Source organism: Saccoglossus kowalevskii, chromosome 10, assembly GCF_978046115.1.
Source record: "Saccoglossus kowalevskii chromosome 10, keSacKowa6.1, whole genome shotgun sequence".
In the NCBI taxonomy this organism is placed as follows: Eukaryota; Metazoa; Hemichordata; class Enteropneusta; family Harrimaniidae; genus Saccoglossus; species Saccoglossus kowalevskii.
The window spans coordinates 23,613,212-23,633,663 of NC_140650.1; the positions used below are offsets into that span (position 1 = coordinate 23,613,212).

The following is a 20,452-nucleotide window of genomic DNA, read 5'->3' on the forward strand; positions in this document are numbered from 1 at the left end:
CATCAAAAGTTATTCATTTTATACACAAGACTCGCTACCCAGTATCCAACAACACGTCATGATATGAAACGGTCCCCAATGTTCATTATCAAACGAAACTGAAATGAGTTGATCATATCGAATCAGAACTTGAAACAAATGCATGTCAATAGTGTGACATGGTGTACAATGTAGTTGTAAAGTTTGATTGTAATAGGTCAAGGCATGTCAGAGACATGGCCCTGGAACTGCAAAATATAACATGTCTGTCAATTGGCCATTTTGAATCTGATCTGAAATACAAAATCAAAGTCCCATTATTTTCAATGGATATACCACGTTTTAATCAAATCTGACCATACATGACCAAGATTCAGTTCTGGAATAACAGAATTTCTTGATTTAGATTATTTTTTAACACAAATGAATACATTTTGTTTAGGAATATCCGAGATACAGATGGAAAACATACACACATGAAAGACAACGCACAAGTCCCTATTTTTGGACTGCATCCTAAAAGGGAATGTAAGACAAACAGCTACTAGATATATGTAATTGAATTTATTTTAAAAAGCAAAGGCAGTGATATGTCAACAACTAGAAATGTTTAAAATGTTGTTTGTTACTCACATTTTTTAAAGATCACCAACAACAAAACACAAGATCAATGAAAGAATTTGATGATAAAATTACAAAAAATAAAAGTCTGCAATGAATAGTAGTGTTATCAATCATGTCAATTTGTTATTAAATTAGTACAGCTAAAATGCATGTCATTGCAAGAAAAGTATTAGCGATATAAACAAATTGTGATTAAAAATGTTAAAAAACTATAGGATAAAATTAACAATGGTTAGTAGCTTGTAAGCACAAATGTCATAATTATCTTAAAATAATAAAAATATGATTCAGGTGCTGGTTTCACGGTAGAACGCTACACGAACGTAAAAATATCGCCATTTTCTTTATTTTTACATATTTGATATATCATGTTAGAAGGATTAAAGTGCGGTAGTCGTCGCGCTGCGCATGTGCGAGATATATGGGACTCATATAAACAAAGATGGCGACTTTGACTGTTGCGCAGATCAAGGAGTACGAACTGACACGTTTCCAAGCTTTAATTAGGTAATTTTCATGTGATTGGAAGGTATCGAAGGAGTCACCGGCGGTAATCAGTGCAGGTCGCACCCAGGTCAAACCTCATACTTGTGATTTCCATTTGAAGAGTGCATTGGATTGTGGGAAAATCAATGTCGAACATGCGACAACTACCGCGCTTTAAGTAAACCTTAATTGCAGTAAAATTTCAAATTTATGTGCAGTAGTTAAAATCCTATTCTTGTAACCATGGTTACTACATTTTGTATTTTGAAAACTTGAAATTAGTTAAGACTTTAACGCTATAATGCACGTTTGAATTAAAATTATAGCACTTGATTGAAATTAACACCTCTCTCAAGAAATGATATGTTGCACACTTGCATGGTTTTCTTTGAAGTATAGATGCACCCTCATTGATTTTGCAAAACAACTTGATCGGAAATTTTTTTTCTGTGGCTTATACCGTAAGTAATTCTATTTCATCAATTCATCTAATTTAGACATCAATATTACTATACAAGATGAAAATTAGGTAAAAGGTGTAATATAAATAAAAGTTCTTGACAAAAATGCATAAAAATTTAATAAGTTATAAATCGATGAAAATAAATATTTCAGCAAATAGCAATAAACTCTACAAGCTAAAATTGAAAAAAAAAATAATGATGATAAAAAATAATGAATTTATAATTCCATTGGATTTTTTTTTTAGATTTATAGTAAATAAAAACAGCTATTACTGAAAAGTGTGGCAGTGATGGCAGCAAATATAGAGTAATATAATAAATACCAAAATTCAAAATTTGCAATTCAAATTATGGTCAATTCTTGCAGGTTATTCTTATCAGATATTATCATGTTCACTGTTGACTCAATATACCAGTTTGTAATGATATAACATTTGAATGTCATAATTTTTCCCGTCCAAATTTTAGTGCCATATTTTGCACATTTTAATGATTTTTCTATAATTTATTTGTTTATTTTGGACCAAACGGACACAATTTTAAATTGGCTACAGATTATGCTCAAAATGTTTCTGATATGTGGTGACAAAAGTTAACCTTTGTATACAAAAGGTTACTGTGAACAAAAAATCAACTTGTCCAGCAGTATTGCAAGGCAAGATCTGATTAGCTTACCAATACAAACTGTTAAATTTGAAATAAAAAATATTGCTATTTTGTGAGATATACTGCAATACTTTTAGTTGGGTTGCTTTTTTTGTTCACAGTAATTCGGAAAATTATAATGCGTTTTCGGTAACACCATCTGAAGTTGATACTACAAGTAGTAATTCCACAAAATACCGTATTTACTCTATTTAAAGTGCATGTAAACAATCAATTGCATTAAGTATATGCTGCATCATTCAATTTATGTTTAAACACACCATGTCATTTATGTAAGTAATGCACTAATAGAGTAAATACGATAATGATAAACTGTCACCAGATTTTATTTACGCCGTAAAATGTTGTTTTTATGCTAAAATAACAACAAAAATATATTTTTTGTTTGACGATGCTGCTTAAGCAGGGATCAAGAAAAACAATTCATGTACATGTATCATTTTGAATTTCAATTCCATCACAGAAATTATTTCCTGACCTTGTAAAATCAGTTACTGAATGATAGGCGACATACAAAATTAATCGTTCAGTTATTCAACTTTTTGCCACAAAAGATAAAAAAAATCTTTTTTAATAGGTCAACATTTGAATCAAAAGAATTATAAATTCAACATTTTGCAAAAACAAGAAAATAATATTATATTGCTGGCAAATCACAAATATCTAAGTTTTATTTTATTTAAAAAGAGAATTTATTTAACAACACTTTGTCATGGAAAAATTTCTTAAACATGCCAATCATTGATCATGAAATTACACGATTCTTTTGCTAAAATTATATTTTTAAAAATTTAAATGTTTAAAAATCATCTTTTATACTTGTTCTGGAACGTCACACCATGGAGTAACAGTTTTGTCACAATCCAATATAACATTAATCATTGTAATGGGTGCGCCGTCTATATGCATTTCATGTTTACTTACTAATTCGTACCTGACGGTGTCTAATCCTGTAATTCGATCTCTTCGTCTAGATTCCTACAATTACAAACGAACACAAATACATTGAAATACATTCAATTCTCAGATGATGTGTTTCATGCTATCGCTAATGACAACCTATTATTCTAACCATCCCAGGTGGCAGACCTGTCAACCATCACGGTGAAAACTAACGCCCGAATCGCACGGTTTCGCTAAAACCGGCCATTCATAACCGGCCCACAAACCTGTGCGTGATCGTGTTAGGAAAAGCTGTATTTCACTGCAGTTAAATTGAGTCATTTGATTGGACACGCCAAGGAGTGGCGCCACCACTCAGCATTGCTGTATCATAAATGTGAAGCCTGGGGTCATCACAGAATAAAACAATGGCGGCGTGAAGGCTTTGCACTGATTCACTGCAAGTGAAGAACAGAAGGACTATTTGCGTTGACAGTTTCCAAATTTGGTTATACCTGCGTTGAAAATTCATTGTGGGTAAATGAATGAAGACTGATGTCTAAAGATTTTTGCAAATCGTATTTTAGTAAACTGACAGTCGAAACTGATAACATGTTGACTTGCCCGACCTGGTCTTCGTTGCAACAAACACATCATTTCCCTCAGATACAACACAAAGCGCTTTCTTTTAATGGTCAGTAAGCACGTTCACAGAGCAAAGAGCTAGCAACACGTTCATTTCTATATTCCACTATTTTAATTTTACCAAGTATGTGTCGTTTCTATTGTGAGTTCTGATTGGGTGATGCAAATGAGCCCAAGTGAATTGTTTGAAGGCGTGCGACATACAGTAAATCAAGATGAAATCTGCCAAGGGTTAATGTTGAGGCTTCGGCCGAATAAATGGTCCTTAGCTGGCGAGGATGGATGAAAACAAAGACCGAAAACTCTCAGAAAACTATACTTTGGTCTAGTTGTCGAGACTCTCCTGAACAGTGTGATATATTATCCCTACATGTGTAACATATATAAATTTGGTTGTTCAGGATTACTTCAAAGTTGAGTTTGCTATTTGCTGTTTATTGACTTTAGCTGTTTTCACTGACTCTTCAACCAGTGTTCCACAACAGCTTGCGCAGAGCCCATAGAAATACATGGTAGAGTGGTGCACACCTTAGCGTTGTTCCTCCACAAGGATACCAATGTGTGCATTTAAATTCAAGACTGACCACTTGGTGGCGCTATTGCAAACAATTCTAGAGGGTCTGCAACAAAGTAACCAAACCATGTCCATAAATATCACTAAATATAGTGATATGCATGGAAGACAACATTGATCCTCAGAATTCATGAGACAAACATTTCAAAGGTAACTAATGTATGCGAGTAATCATGAGAAAGAAATTTTAAGGTTTATTTAGAGGTGATCTTTCACACATGTGACAAAACTTATGCAGCATCTTTCTTTGTTTTACATATATTGCAATGCATTGTGGGCAATAATGTTAATATTGCTTTAAGGAGCATGCACTGAGTGAAAATAATATATAAACATAGTCTCACCTCTTTTTGATTAAAATATCGTTTTTTATCACGATCTCGTTTGGAACTGTGTATATGTCTAAACGACTCATAGCCTGTATCAATGTCTTGTGGATATGTGATCTGAAGGAATAAATATATTAATATCTATTACATAACATACTAGGTACTGGGAAAGGTCATTTCACACAAGGTATTTATCAATAATATGGAAACTAGGTATATAACTAGGTATGATAGCTGTATCTTTTGTACAATATTTAATAATTTAGTAACATTTTAATAAAGCAGCATGCAATTGTTGGTTTATGTGTGCTTTTATTGGATGCATTTCTAATAGAGAAAATACAGTATTACAATTGAAACATGCAAGTTTGACGTTTTACTGTTATGCTCACTATACCAACAGAAAGAGTACATCAAAGAAAGCTTAGAAAGAACTCCCGTGTGCTGAGAGTATTGAAGACATATTAACAATTAATTCAAAATTACTTGTACTTGAGATATTGATGGAATAGCTGAAAATTAATTATGTAAATCAGGTAACTGATATGAACAGATTTAAGTGTAAAACTAATAAGGTCTGCACAATGTACCAAGTTTCATTGAAATGTGATTAGAACCCAAAAAATATTAATTATTATGCTATTTAGAGAGTTAATATGAACAGATTTTAACCCAAAATTAATCAGGCTGCCTATTGTCCTAGAGCATTTATGTACCAAGTTTTATTCAAATGTGATGATCAATACTTGAGATATCAGTATTAATTAATTAATTATGTTAATTAAGGGATTAAGAAGCATACATATTTACCAAAAACTAATATGGTATATAGTCCTAGGTTCATTGAAATGTGATGGGTACTCTTTAAAAGTTTCATTGAAATCCAATGAGTCGTTTGTAGACATCAGTGCAACAGCCAAAGAACAGCAAAAAATTAACTCATTATGCAAATTAGGTAATTAATAGGCACACTTATTTATCCCAAAATTAATCTGGCCTCTGCATAGTCCTAGAAAATGTCGCAAGTCTCATTGAAATGTGATGATTAGTACTTGAGATATCAGGTGAAAAGCTGAAAATTAACTAATTATGCTAATAAGGTGATTAATATGCACAAATATTTACCCCAAAACTAATTAGGTCTCTGCACAGTCCTCAAGTAATTATGTACCAAGTTTCATTGAAATGTGATCATTACTACTCGAAATATCAAAAGCTGAAAATTAATTAATTATGCAAATTAGGTAATTAATATGTACTGATATTACCCTAAACACTACCAGGTCTGTGCAGTGTCATATGACATCTATGTACCAAGTTTTATTGAAATGTTATGATTAGTACTTGAGATATCAGTGGAAAAGCCGAAAATTGATTAATCATTATGTAAATTAGGTAATTAATAATAATAACAGATTTTTACCCAAAACTAATCAAATCTGCGCATTAGTTCAGAGCATCCATGTGCCAAGTTTCATTGAAATCCAATGAGTGGTTCTTCAAAAATCAGTGGAACAGTCATAGAACAACTTAAAATCAGTTAATTATCATGCAAATTAGGTAATTAATATTTATAGATTTTTACCCAAAACTAATCAAATTTGCGTATTGCTTCAGAGCATCCATGTGCCAAGTTTCATCAAAATCCAATGAGTGGTTCTTCAAATATCAGTGGAACAGTCATGGAACAGCTTGAAATCAGTTAATTATCATTCAAATTAGATAATAAATATTCATAGATTTTTACCCAAAACTAATCAAATCTGCACACTACTTCAGAGCATCCATGTGCCAAGTTTCATCAAAATCCAATGAGTGGTTCTTCAGATATCAGTGGAACAGTCTTGGAACAGCTAAAAATCAGCTAATTATCATGCAAATTAGGTAATTAATATTCATAGATTTTTACCAAAACCTAATCAACTCTGCGCATTATCCCAGAGCATCTATGTACCAAGTTTCACCAAAATTTGATTAGTGGTTCTTGAGATAACGGTGGAACAAAAAAAGTGACATACATACATACATATACATACAGACATACATACATACATACAGACATACAGACAGGGTAACTGCAAAGACTCCCTTTTGTGCTTCGCACACAGGAGTACATAAAACTTTTACAATGTCTGCGTAATTCAATGGCAGATATTAAATAATTTTTTTCAAACACATGCATGTTTTAAATCAGGAATGTTGGAAACATCTATCAGAATGCCTCTGTTCACTCATGAATTTTTTCTAATATAGGGCTTATCAAGTTTGTTCTATTACCGTAAAATCTGTATTAGAAGCCGCATCTCTGATAGAAGTCGCACCTATTCTTTTTGAACAATTGAGAAGCAAACATTCTCCATTTCTCGTATATATAGATGCTTTAATAGAAGCCGCATCCCCTCTGTTGCATTGTACCATTTTAATAGAAGACTCAGCTTCTAATACAGATTTTACAGTAGTAGAGCATGTATTTCCGTAAATGACAGAGGGGTGTCAATATGTATTTAAATGATCCACTACACAATGAATAACAAATTTGGGTTGTGTGCACTTCTATTACAGATGTGTTATTTTTTCACCTACAACAGTGAAAACGTGATAGTTACCTGTAAATTAGCTTCTCTCATTCTTACGTAGAACTCATCATCCTCCCTACCCCATCCCCAGTACTTATTAGAAAGACCATTAGTCTGAAACAAAGACATGATAAAAAAATAATTATCATCTCCACCGTAAGAGTCACACAACGTAAATTTTTTAGACTTTGTTCTTGAGACATTTCCAGCAGTCCTTCACAGAGGTAAGAAAAGCTAAATCATCAATTTTTTTTTAGAACAAAGTTTAATTTATGAAACTGAAGGAATTCTGCGTTTTTTTTACCTCTGAGAATGACTACTGGAATTCCCTCAAAAGTGGTCATGCACAATAAACAACTACCTTTATTTGGGAGACCCTGAGTGCTCACACACATTGTACGTCACTCGTAATTTTCTTGAAGAGCACTGAGGATTAACAAAATATAAAACATTCTTGCGGCTCATGACCGATTAAATCAAAATCACAACCACCAATAGTCTTATTTTGTCAGACATGTGCTTTACCACCCATCTTAAGAAAATGGAATTGTCACATTTTGAACAATACTAAAATGCGATGAGCCGTCAATTAGACCTGTCGATGTCAATAAGCAGGTGGTACCATTTATTCATAAGAGGTAAACTTTATAGTCAAGATTCAATTCAGTTTCAGTTAAAATGAATGAAATACTTAATTCCGCGATGTTTACAACCTGTTAACCTAGTCATGGCAACTGTGATACTTAGTATGGTATTCTAAGGGTGGTACTCTATTGGAGCATATGGGGAAAGTAATTAGAAGTTCTTGTTTTACTAAGTCTTCTGTTGTTGAATCCTCAGAATTGGTTGTCACATTGTTTGGAAAAAAAGAAACGTTCCCATTTATGGCTGAAAAATGCATCAGGAAACACAACTTTTTCAAGTGAAATCCTGTCTTTTAACATTTTTAAATAATACTGCCAAGTAATCCAAGGGAACGTAATAGAAGATACATTCCTATAAAGAATAAATGGTACAAACAATGATACTCTCAACTTACCAGTTCAAAATGTTCATTTTTCATCATCAGAATTCCTCCAACAAAAGTTTTATAATGATACTTAGGATGGAGTTCAGGTGAAGATATGTGATGTGGTCCTATTTCAACCATACTGTACTTGTAATGGAGGTCAGGGTTCACAGGTAAAAGGTCAACATCATGCATCACTAAGTAGTCACAGTCTAACTTGCTATGAAGAAAACCAACATTTAAAAGAGACGCCCTATTGAATCTGAAAAACACAAAATTATTTTTATATTATACATCTATGCTTGAAACAAAAGCGAAAACTTAAAGCGCAAAAAATCATCATACCATGTGACGTCATTTGTTTACATTTTCGCTAACCAGCAAAAAACCGTCACTTGGTGATCAGTACTAACTCGCACTCTGCTGTGAAAACATTGTCTGTAAGTTTTTTTATTACAAGGGATACAACAGCAGTAAACAAAGCCATTATTTTATTCTTTTTATATAGGATTTATTATATTATTAACCTTTTCACCATCAGTTCCCTCTTTTCATCACGAAATTCACAAAATGGTTCCGACCTGTTTAAAGTCTGCACTTTCCGATTGGGACAAAAATAGCCATGCTTTATAAGTGGAACCTTTTTTCTTCATTATATATCCTTGTATATTCTTCATTATTCAGGCAATGAATCCTAATTTTGGAGTCAACAGACAAAATTCGAGTCAATTCTCAGTTTTTACTCAAAAGATTTGGCTATTTTTTGTCCCAATCTTCTGAAGGATAGTGCAGATTATGGATTTGTGAGGAAAAGCGGGAACTGGTGGTGAAAAGGTTGATGCTGCACTTTGAGTTGATATTTAAACATAGTTGAACTCTGGTGACCTTGCCCTTTGTTATATAATATAATTCCCTTTAACATAGTTTGTTTCAATATAAATATACATTGTCATAGTTAATTTTGAATACAAAAAAGTTTTGGGATTGAACTAACAGTGGGGAATCAGTCTACCGAATGTCCTTTAAAGATGTAAATATCTTACAAAAACATTGGTGCCTTATTTGTTTAATTATTTTAAGGGACATAATTTCCAGCTTTATTCAAAGTAATTCAGATATTTTAGTATAAAAACATGCCTCATTGCAAAAAAAAAGTGCTGCATTTAGACGTGAATAGATTCATAAAACGTGCAAGATAACAGAAAATCTTAGCTGGCTTTTGTCCAAGTATTTTGTACAGGTGTCTGTCAAAAATTAATGATTCACTGAGACAAATATGAACTGCCTCATTGTGTGACTACTGTATTATATAAAAAGTAAAAAAAAAACACCCTTTATGAATAGCTATCATGTTGCAAGCTCTGCTTTAAATAGTTAGTTGGTGTCCAGTGGAGGGAGAAGTCAACAGTACTGTTGCCTCCTGAGAAACTACATCTTCAAACACTGCAATCTTTGTTTGAAGTGAGTTTTTAAACTAGTATTATAAAAACTATCATTCTGTTCTAATAGCTGAAACATATTCCTGTGAGTTTTCATTTGTCGAATGAACTGTTTGTCAAATACAGAATACATATATTTTAGAACAATTTTCTTTTTAAAATGTGGATGAAATGTTTTGCTTTTTATGTATTTTTTATGTATTGTTTTTGATTTGATAACTTTGAACTAAACAGATTTTCTATTAGCTTCAGATCTTGATCAAAGTTTGGCACCCAGTTCATAGGAGTGCCTATATTGATTTTCTGACATCTTGTTTTCTGTAAAGATTTATTGGTAGGTTTGCAAATGTGTATCAGACTGTGCAATCTCTCCATGAGTTGGTTTTGAAACCCAGTAAGGGATTCTGAGATACATTACCAAGGATATTATTACAAGATAAATCATTTGCTTCATTGAACACATACAACAATGCATATTTCCACTGAGATCAGTGACCTTTGATGTGTATCACCAGTGATCAGTCAAGTAGAAACAGTCGAAATATTTTATCAGTTTTTCTCAATTTTTGCATGATATTTTCATACAGGACATCTGTTGTTCAAACTCAGGGAAGACTTTATACTGATGAACAAGGTGACCAAGTTTGATGAAGTTTGGAATAGAATTAGTAAAGTTATCAGGCACACAATAACAATTATTAACGACGACAACGACGACGACAACGCCGGACAAAATCTTTCCCTTAATATACCTTTCCCTTCCATCTTTGATGGTACGGGCAAGGTAATAAAACTTCATACTTTCTAATCATATGTGACAAACATTGCTCATTTTCATAATATTTTTACCAACATTTTGAGGAAATACTGTAGTTGCAAATATTTTGACAAGGTTTCACAGAATTTGAATTATATTGTGAATTTGTGATGAAAGGAGGGAACTTGTGGTGAAAAGGTTAAGTCGGTTCTATTTTTAGAAAGATATTGCGACTCTCACAAAAGCTAATCACTAAAACTATAAGACTGTACTACCTTCTAGCATCCTAACAACATTTCTGTATGCAAACCACATATTTTCAACAGACAACTTTGTCACCATGCTTTGATATTTAGCATTTAGCATGACATTTAGGGAGAACAGTGTCTATTCTGTGTTTGTTAAATTGTCTGTAAGACTGTCTCTATGATTTCCTGTAGCTGATTGTCGTACTCAAAACTTGGTAACCTTTCCATTTTCATGAATCTGACTGAAAAATAGCATCAAAGAAAGCCTTCAGAGATGACAGAACTTAATCGTTATTACCGGTACAATTGATCGGAGCAGTTTTTGTTGATGGGTGTTAAAAGTAAGCACAGTTGGCTTATGCTAATGTAATTCAGAATTGGCAATGGTCAATGGATTTGTAGTGTGCCAATAACGTTATTGAGCATTTCAGTCAAGAGTACTTGTTGCAAATAGGTTGTAAAAATATATTGCTATAAAAGGATATCATTCAATACTGTAAGACCATTTTTACCATACTTGTAACCACTAATCACATCAGAAGATGCGAAACAAAGTTAAGCACTAGTTGCAATAGTGTTCCAATGGTGCATATTACGCATTAGGTCACATGACAACATATAGTTATTAAATACGTTGATCAGATTGCGCGCCCAATGTCTTCAATAATGTATTGGTTGAATGTCTATATCTGCACTAATTCTCACAGACAAACCGGAACAGGAAGTCAGTAGAAGGCAAAAGATTTTTTTGTTAGCATGGGGGAAAGTTGGTTAACGTGGAGGAAAACAGAGGTGTTAATCTGTAAATTCGTCGTCTTTTCCTGTTTGTGATTGGTCCTAGCAACATTTGGTGGATCGTGATGTAGCTCCGACTGTGAGAATGCTCAAGATAGGATAGTTATGCATGTTTAATGAGATCGTATGACCATATACGGTCAATGAATACACATATGCTGATCAGATCAACAATGACTTTAATATACCATGCTCCAGATATGACATCGTATGGAAATGGAAGGATGTATGAATGGATGAATAATGGTACCGAGTAATCACTATAACCCCCACCAGCACTATGTGTCAGGAAATAAAAATAAGCTTTCCCTCAAAATGGCGGTCCTACTACTACGGACACGCGAGGGAGTGTCTGGGCACACGCGGAAGTGAACAGGGGGAATACCTAACGCGCAGGGCAGCGGCAGCAATCCTTGTACTGTATAATATTCGTTTACGCTCACAATTTGAAACAGAGTGGCAAATTCAAGCAGCTATCCACACTTTTTATGATCAACGCCCGGGCATTCCAGCGAGTCGAGTCCGCCATGTTGTTTACTAATTTTGATTAGCGTTTAACAATAGGACAATACCATTCGATCCATGGGGGTGACAGTCCTGTGAATGTGCCGACATTGTCGAAGGACAATAACAGGACAAGTTTATGGAAGTGTGGCGAAACTCCCGTAGTATTGTTTAGTAAGATTCATTTAAAAATGACCATGTAAGACGTCTGTTACGCAGAAATTATTCACCTCATGTCGTTTTCTCATTGTTATGTGTCCCCGTAAACACAGCATTGTATGCAGGTGACAATGCTACGTACACGTGCAATGAAATCGGTATCCTAAGAATATCGCAACGTCTTTGTGTTTCCTGTTGCAGTGCAAGTTTGTATACGGTAAACATCGTGAACGGTACAGAGTTCGGTAAATCTCGTGTCCGTACACGGTACAGAGGAGATATTTTCGTAGGCTGTGGTCCAATGTTTTTATACTTTGGAATTCAAACAAATAAAAAAACATATATTCGTAGCCATGGACAAGATTTAAAATGTAATCAACCATTTTATTCATCCATGATTTGTACAAAGATGCCATTTCTTATTTCCTGCATCCTGTACCAGTCACCCACCCCCTGTCCCCACCCTTAAAGCATGCGGTAAATTTCTTATTGTACACGCAGTTTACGGTAAACCTGGTTTATACCTCTTGTCGAAAGCACAGAGTTTGGTCAATCTCATGCACAATATAGCGTACGGTATATTACGTTTCGTCCACATATTTCAGAGTGTTGACACCGCGACACATATTCAGCTGTGATTGAAACTCTATTGTACAACTACAACAAAGGGGGGAACATACACTGTCCCTAATTCAGTTCAACCACGGTCACTATTTTTTAGTAACCGTGGTGCAATCCAAGCAAGGCACGTTTCTTTTAAATGAACATGACATACCAAATATGATGAACTTGTGTAAATTCAGAAAAAATTTTGTCATTTGTTCTGGCTTGGAGCCTGATAGTAAGGGAAACATTTACATAACCAGGACGAGTTGCGTTGAGAGACAAAGCATTTGTTGTTTCTGTTTGGAGCTGTAACAGGTAACAAAAGGTCTTGAATAAATTAATGGCGTGATAAACTCCACCTTGTATTTCTATTTTATGGAACCTCTTGTAGTTTGTTTGTGTGGTGTATAGTTACAGTAGATTATTTACAAGCTGATCCCAGACCAATTTGTAACAGCCGGGCTCGTAACACGGACCACATGATCCCCGAGCAGGGTGTGAGTCCGGTATGTGAGCTACTATAAAATCGCAATGCGACGGCTATGACCTCTATTCGCACACATGCTTCTGGTGCGCTAGTGTAACCTGCCGTTAACAATGAAACTGAAACTGAATGACGTTCCCACTTTTATTAAATACAAGTAGTAATAAAGAGAGTATCACAACGCCTTGGAAGCGACACATCGAAAGGTCAAGTTCAGTTCATCGCCCGCTGTACGAATTCACGTTTGCGAATGAATGACCACTTGACGCGATGGAGAGATCCCAAGCCCAGTTGGCGAGATACATACCAGTAGTTTTCTGTATACACGCCCCGTGATCGATCTTTTCCAAACCTGTGTGCTATCGGCGTTTTTTTTTAAAATCAGTGTATGACGTTGCTTTTAGTTTGAACAATTTAACTTGCCTTCTTTTCAGAACTATTACAGAGTTATTACATTGTCTTCGGTGTGCACAATTGAACTTGCCGACATGTTAATGTTTTTTTTTCAAAACAACTATTAGTGTTATGCCACTGTATTCAGTGTGGGCCATTGAACATACCGACGTGATAATGCCGTTCTTTGGAACTAATGGGAGGCATGCACAATTGTACTTCCCCGTTGATATTTTAATTTGGAGTTCTGATACTGCATTATAGCGACAACGAAAAACACATTTCTCATAGCATTGTCAATTTCGTTAGCCAGGATTTATTTTGTTTATAATCAAAACGCGCAAGTCACGCAGACTTTACTGTCGACGTAGAATATAATTTTATTGCTGTCGTATCCTGTATCTGTCTATTTACTATACATATTTTAATTTTCGTTTTAGTTGAATTGTTCTTCAGTAGCATATACAAGACTAATTTTGAATAAAACTATTTTATGTTATGCATGTTTTATTTTTCGTTTTAGTTTACTTGTACTTATTTTTAATAAAAATATTTTCTAAAAGGGCGGTTTGTTTACTATACATGTTTTACAGTGGGCGCAAACAAGATTCAAGTCTTACTGAACGTTGCAATATAGCGAGACTTTCTTAGCGGCACTGTTTTGAAAACGATTTGCTACATTTTGCAACAATCTCACTTTTCTAGGCAACACTCGATTATCGACAAATTATGTTTTGTCTCGATACGTATTATGGCTGAGTGGTTGTCTGTTTTCACATTGTAACATTATTTTTACTACACAACCACGAAGCTCTTGGATGCTAGCCCTGCATACAGTGCTGTGTGTACAGGGGGGCGTTTGGTTGATAGACAACCCCACCACAGCCCAGCGTACCTCCATAGACTGTACGCAGGACTACCTAGATCCATGATACGATACAATATAGCACAACAATGAGAAACGATGCTTTTTTTTACATGAGGTAAATAATTTCCGCATAACTACGGGAGTCTCGCCACACTTGCACAAACTTGTCCTGTCCTTGTCCTCCTACAATGTCGACACATTCGTAGGACTGTAACAGTCACCCCCATGGATAGAATGGTATTGTCCTAACCAAAATTAGTAAACAACATGGCGGACTCGACTCACCGGAATGCCCGGGCGTCGATCATAAAAAGTGTGGATAGCTGCTCGAATTCGCCACTCTGGTTAAATTTTTGAGCATAAACGAATATTATACAGTACAAGGATTGCTGCCGCTGCCCCGCGCGTTAGGTATTCCCCCTGTTCATTTCCGCGTGTGCCCGGACACTCCCTCGCGTGTCTGCGTGTTAAGTAGTAGGACCCCAAAATGGCAATGAGAAGTATTACCAATATGTCTCAGATTAAGTATGACCCAAATAGGTTACCAATCGAAACAATTCAATGTTAGCTATAAATTCGGTTTTTATGTTATTAAAATAAGATAAAAAATTAATTTCACAATAATGCCTCCAAAAAATTTAATTAAAAACAACCATAAATATAAACACTGTTCCATATGGTTGTCACTCATAAACCCATAAACCGCCTGGTTTTATTTACGATTACAAAAGTAGTTACTTACCAAACAAACAAACATATGGTTAAGTAGCACATAGAGAATTACATTAAAATTGACATTTTTTAGAATTGTTAATGAAATTATTTCAATTTTCAGGTAGTAAATATGTAAAAAAAAATGTTTTACTCAATGATTATAATTTGTTGCAGACAAAGATAGAAAATACTTTGAATATATTAAGGTTGTAAATAAAATAGCAAAAATAATGTGTCATATAGTATCACATGAGCTCGCGTAAATAAAGGAATGCCTATGGTCAAAATAAGTCATATTAACAAGTTAAAATGTTTTCGTTTACATGTACATGTATATGAATTTCTAATAGAGGATATATATATATATATATAAAATACTACCGTATTGGCCTTGTCCATACATACATTACAAGTGTTTCAATTGGGGAAAATAAGTCAGTTTAAAACAAATGCAATTTTTCGTTTTATCTATTGCGGATGCACTTCTAATAGAGCAAATATGGTACACTAGTATGGATTCTGGTATATTCAGGAAACTGTAGGTTTCTGTGTAAATATACATGTAGCCTCTATCTGTATATAATGTAGAGTTAGTTAAAAATGGTTACCTACCTGTGTGAATCAACTTGATGGATAACATAAATATGATACTGGACATTTTGTTGTGCCAAGAATTCATGCATATACGGAACAAATTCAAGAAGTTCTTCAAGTCTGTCTCTAAACGGCACTATAATTCCCAATTTGTGCTTAGTTTTATATTCCATATCGTCTCCATCATCACCTCCATCTTCGTCATCATCATGATCATCCTCTCGATAATTTCTATCATGTCCTATATCATCATGATTATTATTATTATTATTATCAATTGGGATTTCATCACCTGGTTTTACGATATTAGGCAAAGGATTGTCTTCATGGTCGTCTCGTCTGTATGTTCCTGGCGCTGGTAATTTATAGCTTGGGAATGCACATTCACAGTTATTGTAAGACACCATAATGTATACAGTGGTAAGGAATGACACGGCAACCATGAATAGTAAAGTTCTTGTAATTGATAGACGTGCCATGAGTTCCTTTCCTGTCCACATTACACCTATTGATATATGATATTACCAGGTAAATTGCAAAACTCAATATTATTTGATTAAAAATGATGTTGGTGATTGTGGTGTGTCATACTTATTAATATGGGTCCCATGTGACATATACAACATGTGTAAACTGCATTCTTTGTTTGCACAAAACTAACATGTGCTGTGTGATGAAAACCGCTCTATAATATAAACATTTTTTTTCCAGAAACAATCCAATAGTTTGATAGCATTCAATAGTGTGACCTAAACGTCACAAAAGTCAGTGTGACTCTTTATCGAAAACACAGAGAAATTGTCATTTTCGATGACCAGTGAATTGGTAAATGAAATATAGCATAATGATTTGCAATAAAATATACTGCAGTGTGAAAGCAACGACAAGACATTTCATTTTCTATATACTTTATCCCTATGGTCATTGCAACATCCTAAGAAGAGGATCCAAATTTGAAAAGCAATTTTTTTGTTTAATACTTCACGCAAGAATATACTGCATAATATTATAGTTTAAATTATATGAAATATTCCCTGCACAAAAATTCCAGCATGCAGATTTGCACTTATGCAGTTAGTGTGGGTTTCAATCAGATGATCGCCGCATTGTGGAAGATAGCGGAACTGTGGCATAAGTGATGATTGGATGCCAAACTTGTGCATTCCCTCATCTTTATAAACATTTATAAATTTCAATGGTTGTTGAAACGAATTAGCAAATTGTGCAATTTATAAAAAAATAATAAGGGAATGCCATTGTTCCGTTGAGAGTATAGCTTACATATTTGTATGAGCATGGAAGTAGAGGTATGAGATGAAATTTGTGTGCAATTATATTTGAAAGTATAGTTGATAATGAATTATTCCAGTAAAATTCCCTAACGTCAATGCATTCACGCAATAAATAATGGGTCAGAAGTTTGAAATCAAGGGAACGGTTGGAAGATGTATTTAAATAAAAATTGCAATCTGACACCGAGAGGAAAAAATTCATACAAGGTGATGCAGAAACAAAATGACACATTCAAGAAAATTAATTAGAAAAAAACTTCCAACCACCCCCATCCTCATGATTTCAAAATATTGACCATGCCATATTATAAAGTGTACATGTATTACTTACACGATTAAACAAATACAAAGTTGTGGGTATAACATACGCGAACAAGTTCTACAGATGGCACGACGTGGGCCACTTGAGGTACAGAGACTCAGAGTTTCGGATCAGTCACGGTGCCGGTGGTACTGTTTTTATTCCACATGTGTCACATCCTTTTCTCAACAATACTCATTGTACTTAAATCATTGAAAGCATTATGATATCTTTTGCACGTATAGATGGGCTTCGTAGTCCTACGTATGGTACCGCCACAGGACTGTATCGCCTTTTCTTTAGAGCTCCCTTCCTATCCCTTGTCGCCAACTCGTCAGCGGCGTCATGCGAGCTGCATCAACAACACTCCATGTTCCGCTCAAACGCAGGGATAGTTACTTTATCCATTTTAAGAACAATTCTGAAAATATGATGTCCACGACGTTTCACCCCTCCAACACTGCACCGTCCACAGGATCCCATCTGCTGCGTGTCATTGAAGACTTTGTTATAAAATGTCACTTCCGGTTTTCAGCCTCGTCCTAGATTTCCTAACGTTGCATTTGTTTGACCCCTTGACCTTTCATTACAACAAATGATTTACAGGCCTTTGTTCCCTGGCCTTTGTTAGAGTTGCGACCCAGGAGCAGTGAGAATTGCAGGAAGCAGGACCAGTATCTGGAAAGAGGGACAACGATTTCAGTATTCTTTACTGAAATTTTAAATAAATCCCCCAAATCGCCTGAATAATAAAAAACATCATTCATTACGAGGCGCGGAATGTAAATTTATTATTTTGTGTATACTAGAAGAAAACGTACTAATTATTATTATTATTAATCCTTTATTTGAGGCCAAAAAAGTCCCATATTAAATACATAACAAACACGAACACTAATAAATACAACGTCTAAGATTAGTCCAAAATTTGGATAAGAAAAAACTGTCAGAGTTGACACAAGTACGAATTAAAGCATTATCGCTCGTACGTAGGCGCTGACTGAAGTCATATAATGCCTTGCGCTGAAGAGATTCAAAGTTGAAAATATTTCTATTCACGCAATTACCACTGGCGCTGCTAGCCCGTTTAAGGCTAAAGACCAATCTTATAGCGTTATTATAAGCCACTCGCACAGTATTCACAATTTGTGTACGATAATCACACCAAACATTCAAACAATATATACTGTATAAATACGTTCTAAATAACAAACACTTAACGTACTCTGAACTTTTTATAAATTTTCGTAAAATAAAATTTGCCCTAGTATAAATACACCGCGATTGTCGCTTCATATAATAATTCAAAATTACGTAAGTATTAGAGGCTGTGGCGTGTACAAGGCGCGGAATGTAAATTTATTATTTTGTGTATACTAGAAGAAAACGTGCTAATAATTCAAAATTACGTACGTATTGGAGGCCGTGGCGTGTGTGTTTTAAAATGATGTGTGCATTTTAAAAAAAACGGCGTGACTGTGCGTTTTAATGGTATGTGCTTTAACAAATCACGTGTGTATATTAAATGGCGTGGGTGATTTAAAAAACGTGTGTTTTAAAAATGACGTGTGAATTAAAAATGATGTGTCTTAAAATGACGTGTGTGTTTTAAAATTATGTGTATTTAAAAAAACGTGTGTGTTTAAAAGGACATGTGTATTTTAAAAATAATGTAAAAATAATAACGTGTTTGTAAAAACGACGTGTGTGTTTTTAAAAATGGCGTGTGTTTAAAAACGACGTGCGTGTTAAAAAAATGACGTGTGTGTTTTTTTAAAATGGCGTGTGTTTAAATATGACGTGTGTGTTTTTAAAAATGGCGTGTGTTTAAAAATGACGTGTGTGTTTAAAAATGACGTGTGTGTTTTAAAAATAATGTAAAAATAATAACGTGTTTGTAAAAACGACGTGTGTGTTTTTAAAAATGGCGTGTGTTTAAAAACGACGTGCGTGTTAAAAAAATGACGTGTGTGTTTATTAAAATGGCGTGTGTTTAAATATGACGTGTGTGTTTTTAAAAATGGCGTGTGTTTAAAAATGACGTGTGTGTTTAAAAATGACGTGTGTGTTTAAAAATGACGTGTGTTTAAAATTGACGTGTGTGTGTTTAAAAATGACGTGTGTGTTTTTAAAAATGACGTGTGTGTTAAAAACGACGTGTGTGTTTTTAAAAATGGCGTGTGTGAGGTCGAATGAAAATTTCGTGTGTGTAAAAAGAAAAAAAAACGCGTGCATTAACTTATTTACGCCTGTGGGGGCGCTGTTTTGAATAGATTTTTTTTCGTGTGCGTGTGCAAAAAAACGCGTGCGTTAACCTTTTTGCGCCTGTGGGGGCGCTATTTGAGAGATTTATTTCATGTGTGTGTTAAAAAAAATCGCGTGCATTAACCTATTCACGCCTGTGGAGGCGTCGTGTCAAATGGTAGCCATTTTCGTTTGTGGATTTCTATAACGTCAATAAGATACGTAAAAAGTAACTTGTCCAGCCCGAACGTTTTATTCATTTTGCCCTATAAATTTACCGACACTGTGTATACCTCAGAGACCTGGTGATTTATTCGTGTGGTTGGTTGCTGAAGACAATGCGTGGACGTCTGGTACAATGGGGCAGAACAAAGTACTCATACTGGTCTCACGTACGCTCGGAACGTTTCTTGGATAATAAAACATGACCTAAAGTAGGCTCGGCATATTTAGTCAGTCGCCGGTACATTTGCCTACCACTCATATAATAACAGTCGATCGATTGTTTCTACCGATATCATGCTTGAGTTGTGTGAAGTGGATCGATATACAATTTTGAAAATCGTGTTATTTTCGGACAATTTCGGTGTCATGGTGTCAACGCTTTCCTACCTTGTGTTATCATATATAATAAGTTAATGCACGCGTTTTTTTTCTTTTTACACACATGAAATTTTCATTCGACCTCACACACGCCATTTTTTTTAACACACACGTCGTTTTTAACACACACGTCATTTTTAAATACATACACGTCATTTTTAAACACACACGTCATTTTTAAACACACACGTCATGTTTTTTAAACACACACCATTTT

At 34.6% G+C, this 20,452-nt stretch overlaps 1 protein-coding gene across 1 annotated transcript; it reads right to left on the reverse strand.

Annotated features, from left to right (window-relative positions):
• Window positions 1-528: 528 nt before the first annotated feature.
• On the reverse strand, window positions 529-17,884 carry LOC100370356 (beta-1,4-galactosyltransferase 7-like). The gene is made up of 6 exons (XM_006815403.3): window positions 17,419-17,884; window positions 15,814-16,300; window positions 8,265-8,496; window positions 7,256-7,339; window positions 4,665-4,766; window positions 529-3,197 (listed from the first exon to the last, which is right to left on the reverse strand). The coding sequence occupies exons 2-6, from the start codon at window positions 16,293-16,295 to the stop codon at window positions 3,033-3,035; spliced, it is 1,065 nt and encodes a 354-aa protein (XP_006815466.1). The 5' UTR covers window positions 16,296-16,300; window positions 17,419-17,884; the 3' UTR covers window positions 529-3,032.
• Window positions 17,885-20,452: the final 2,568 nt, after the last annotated feature.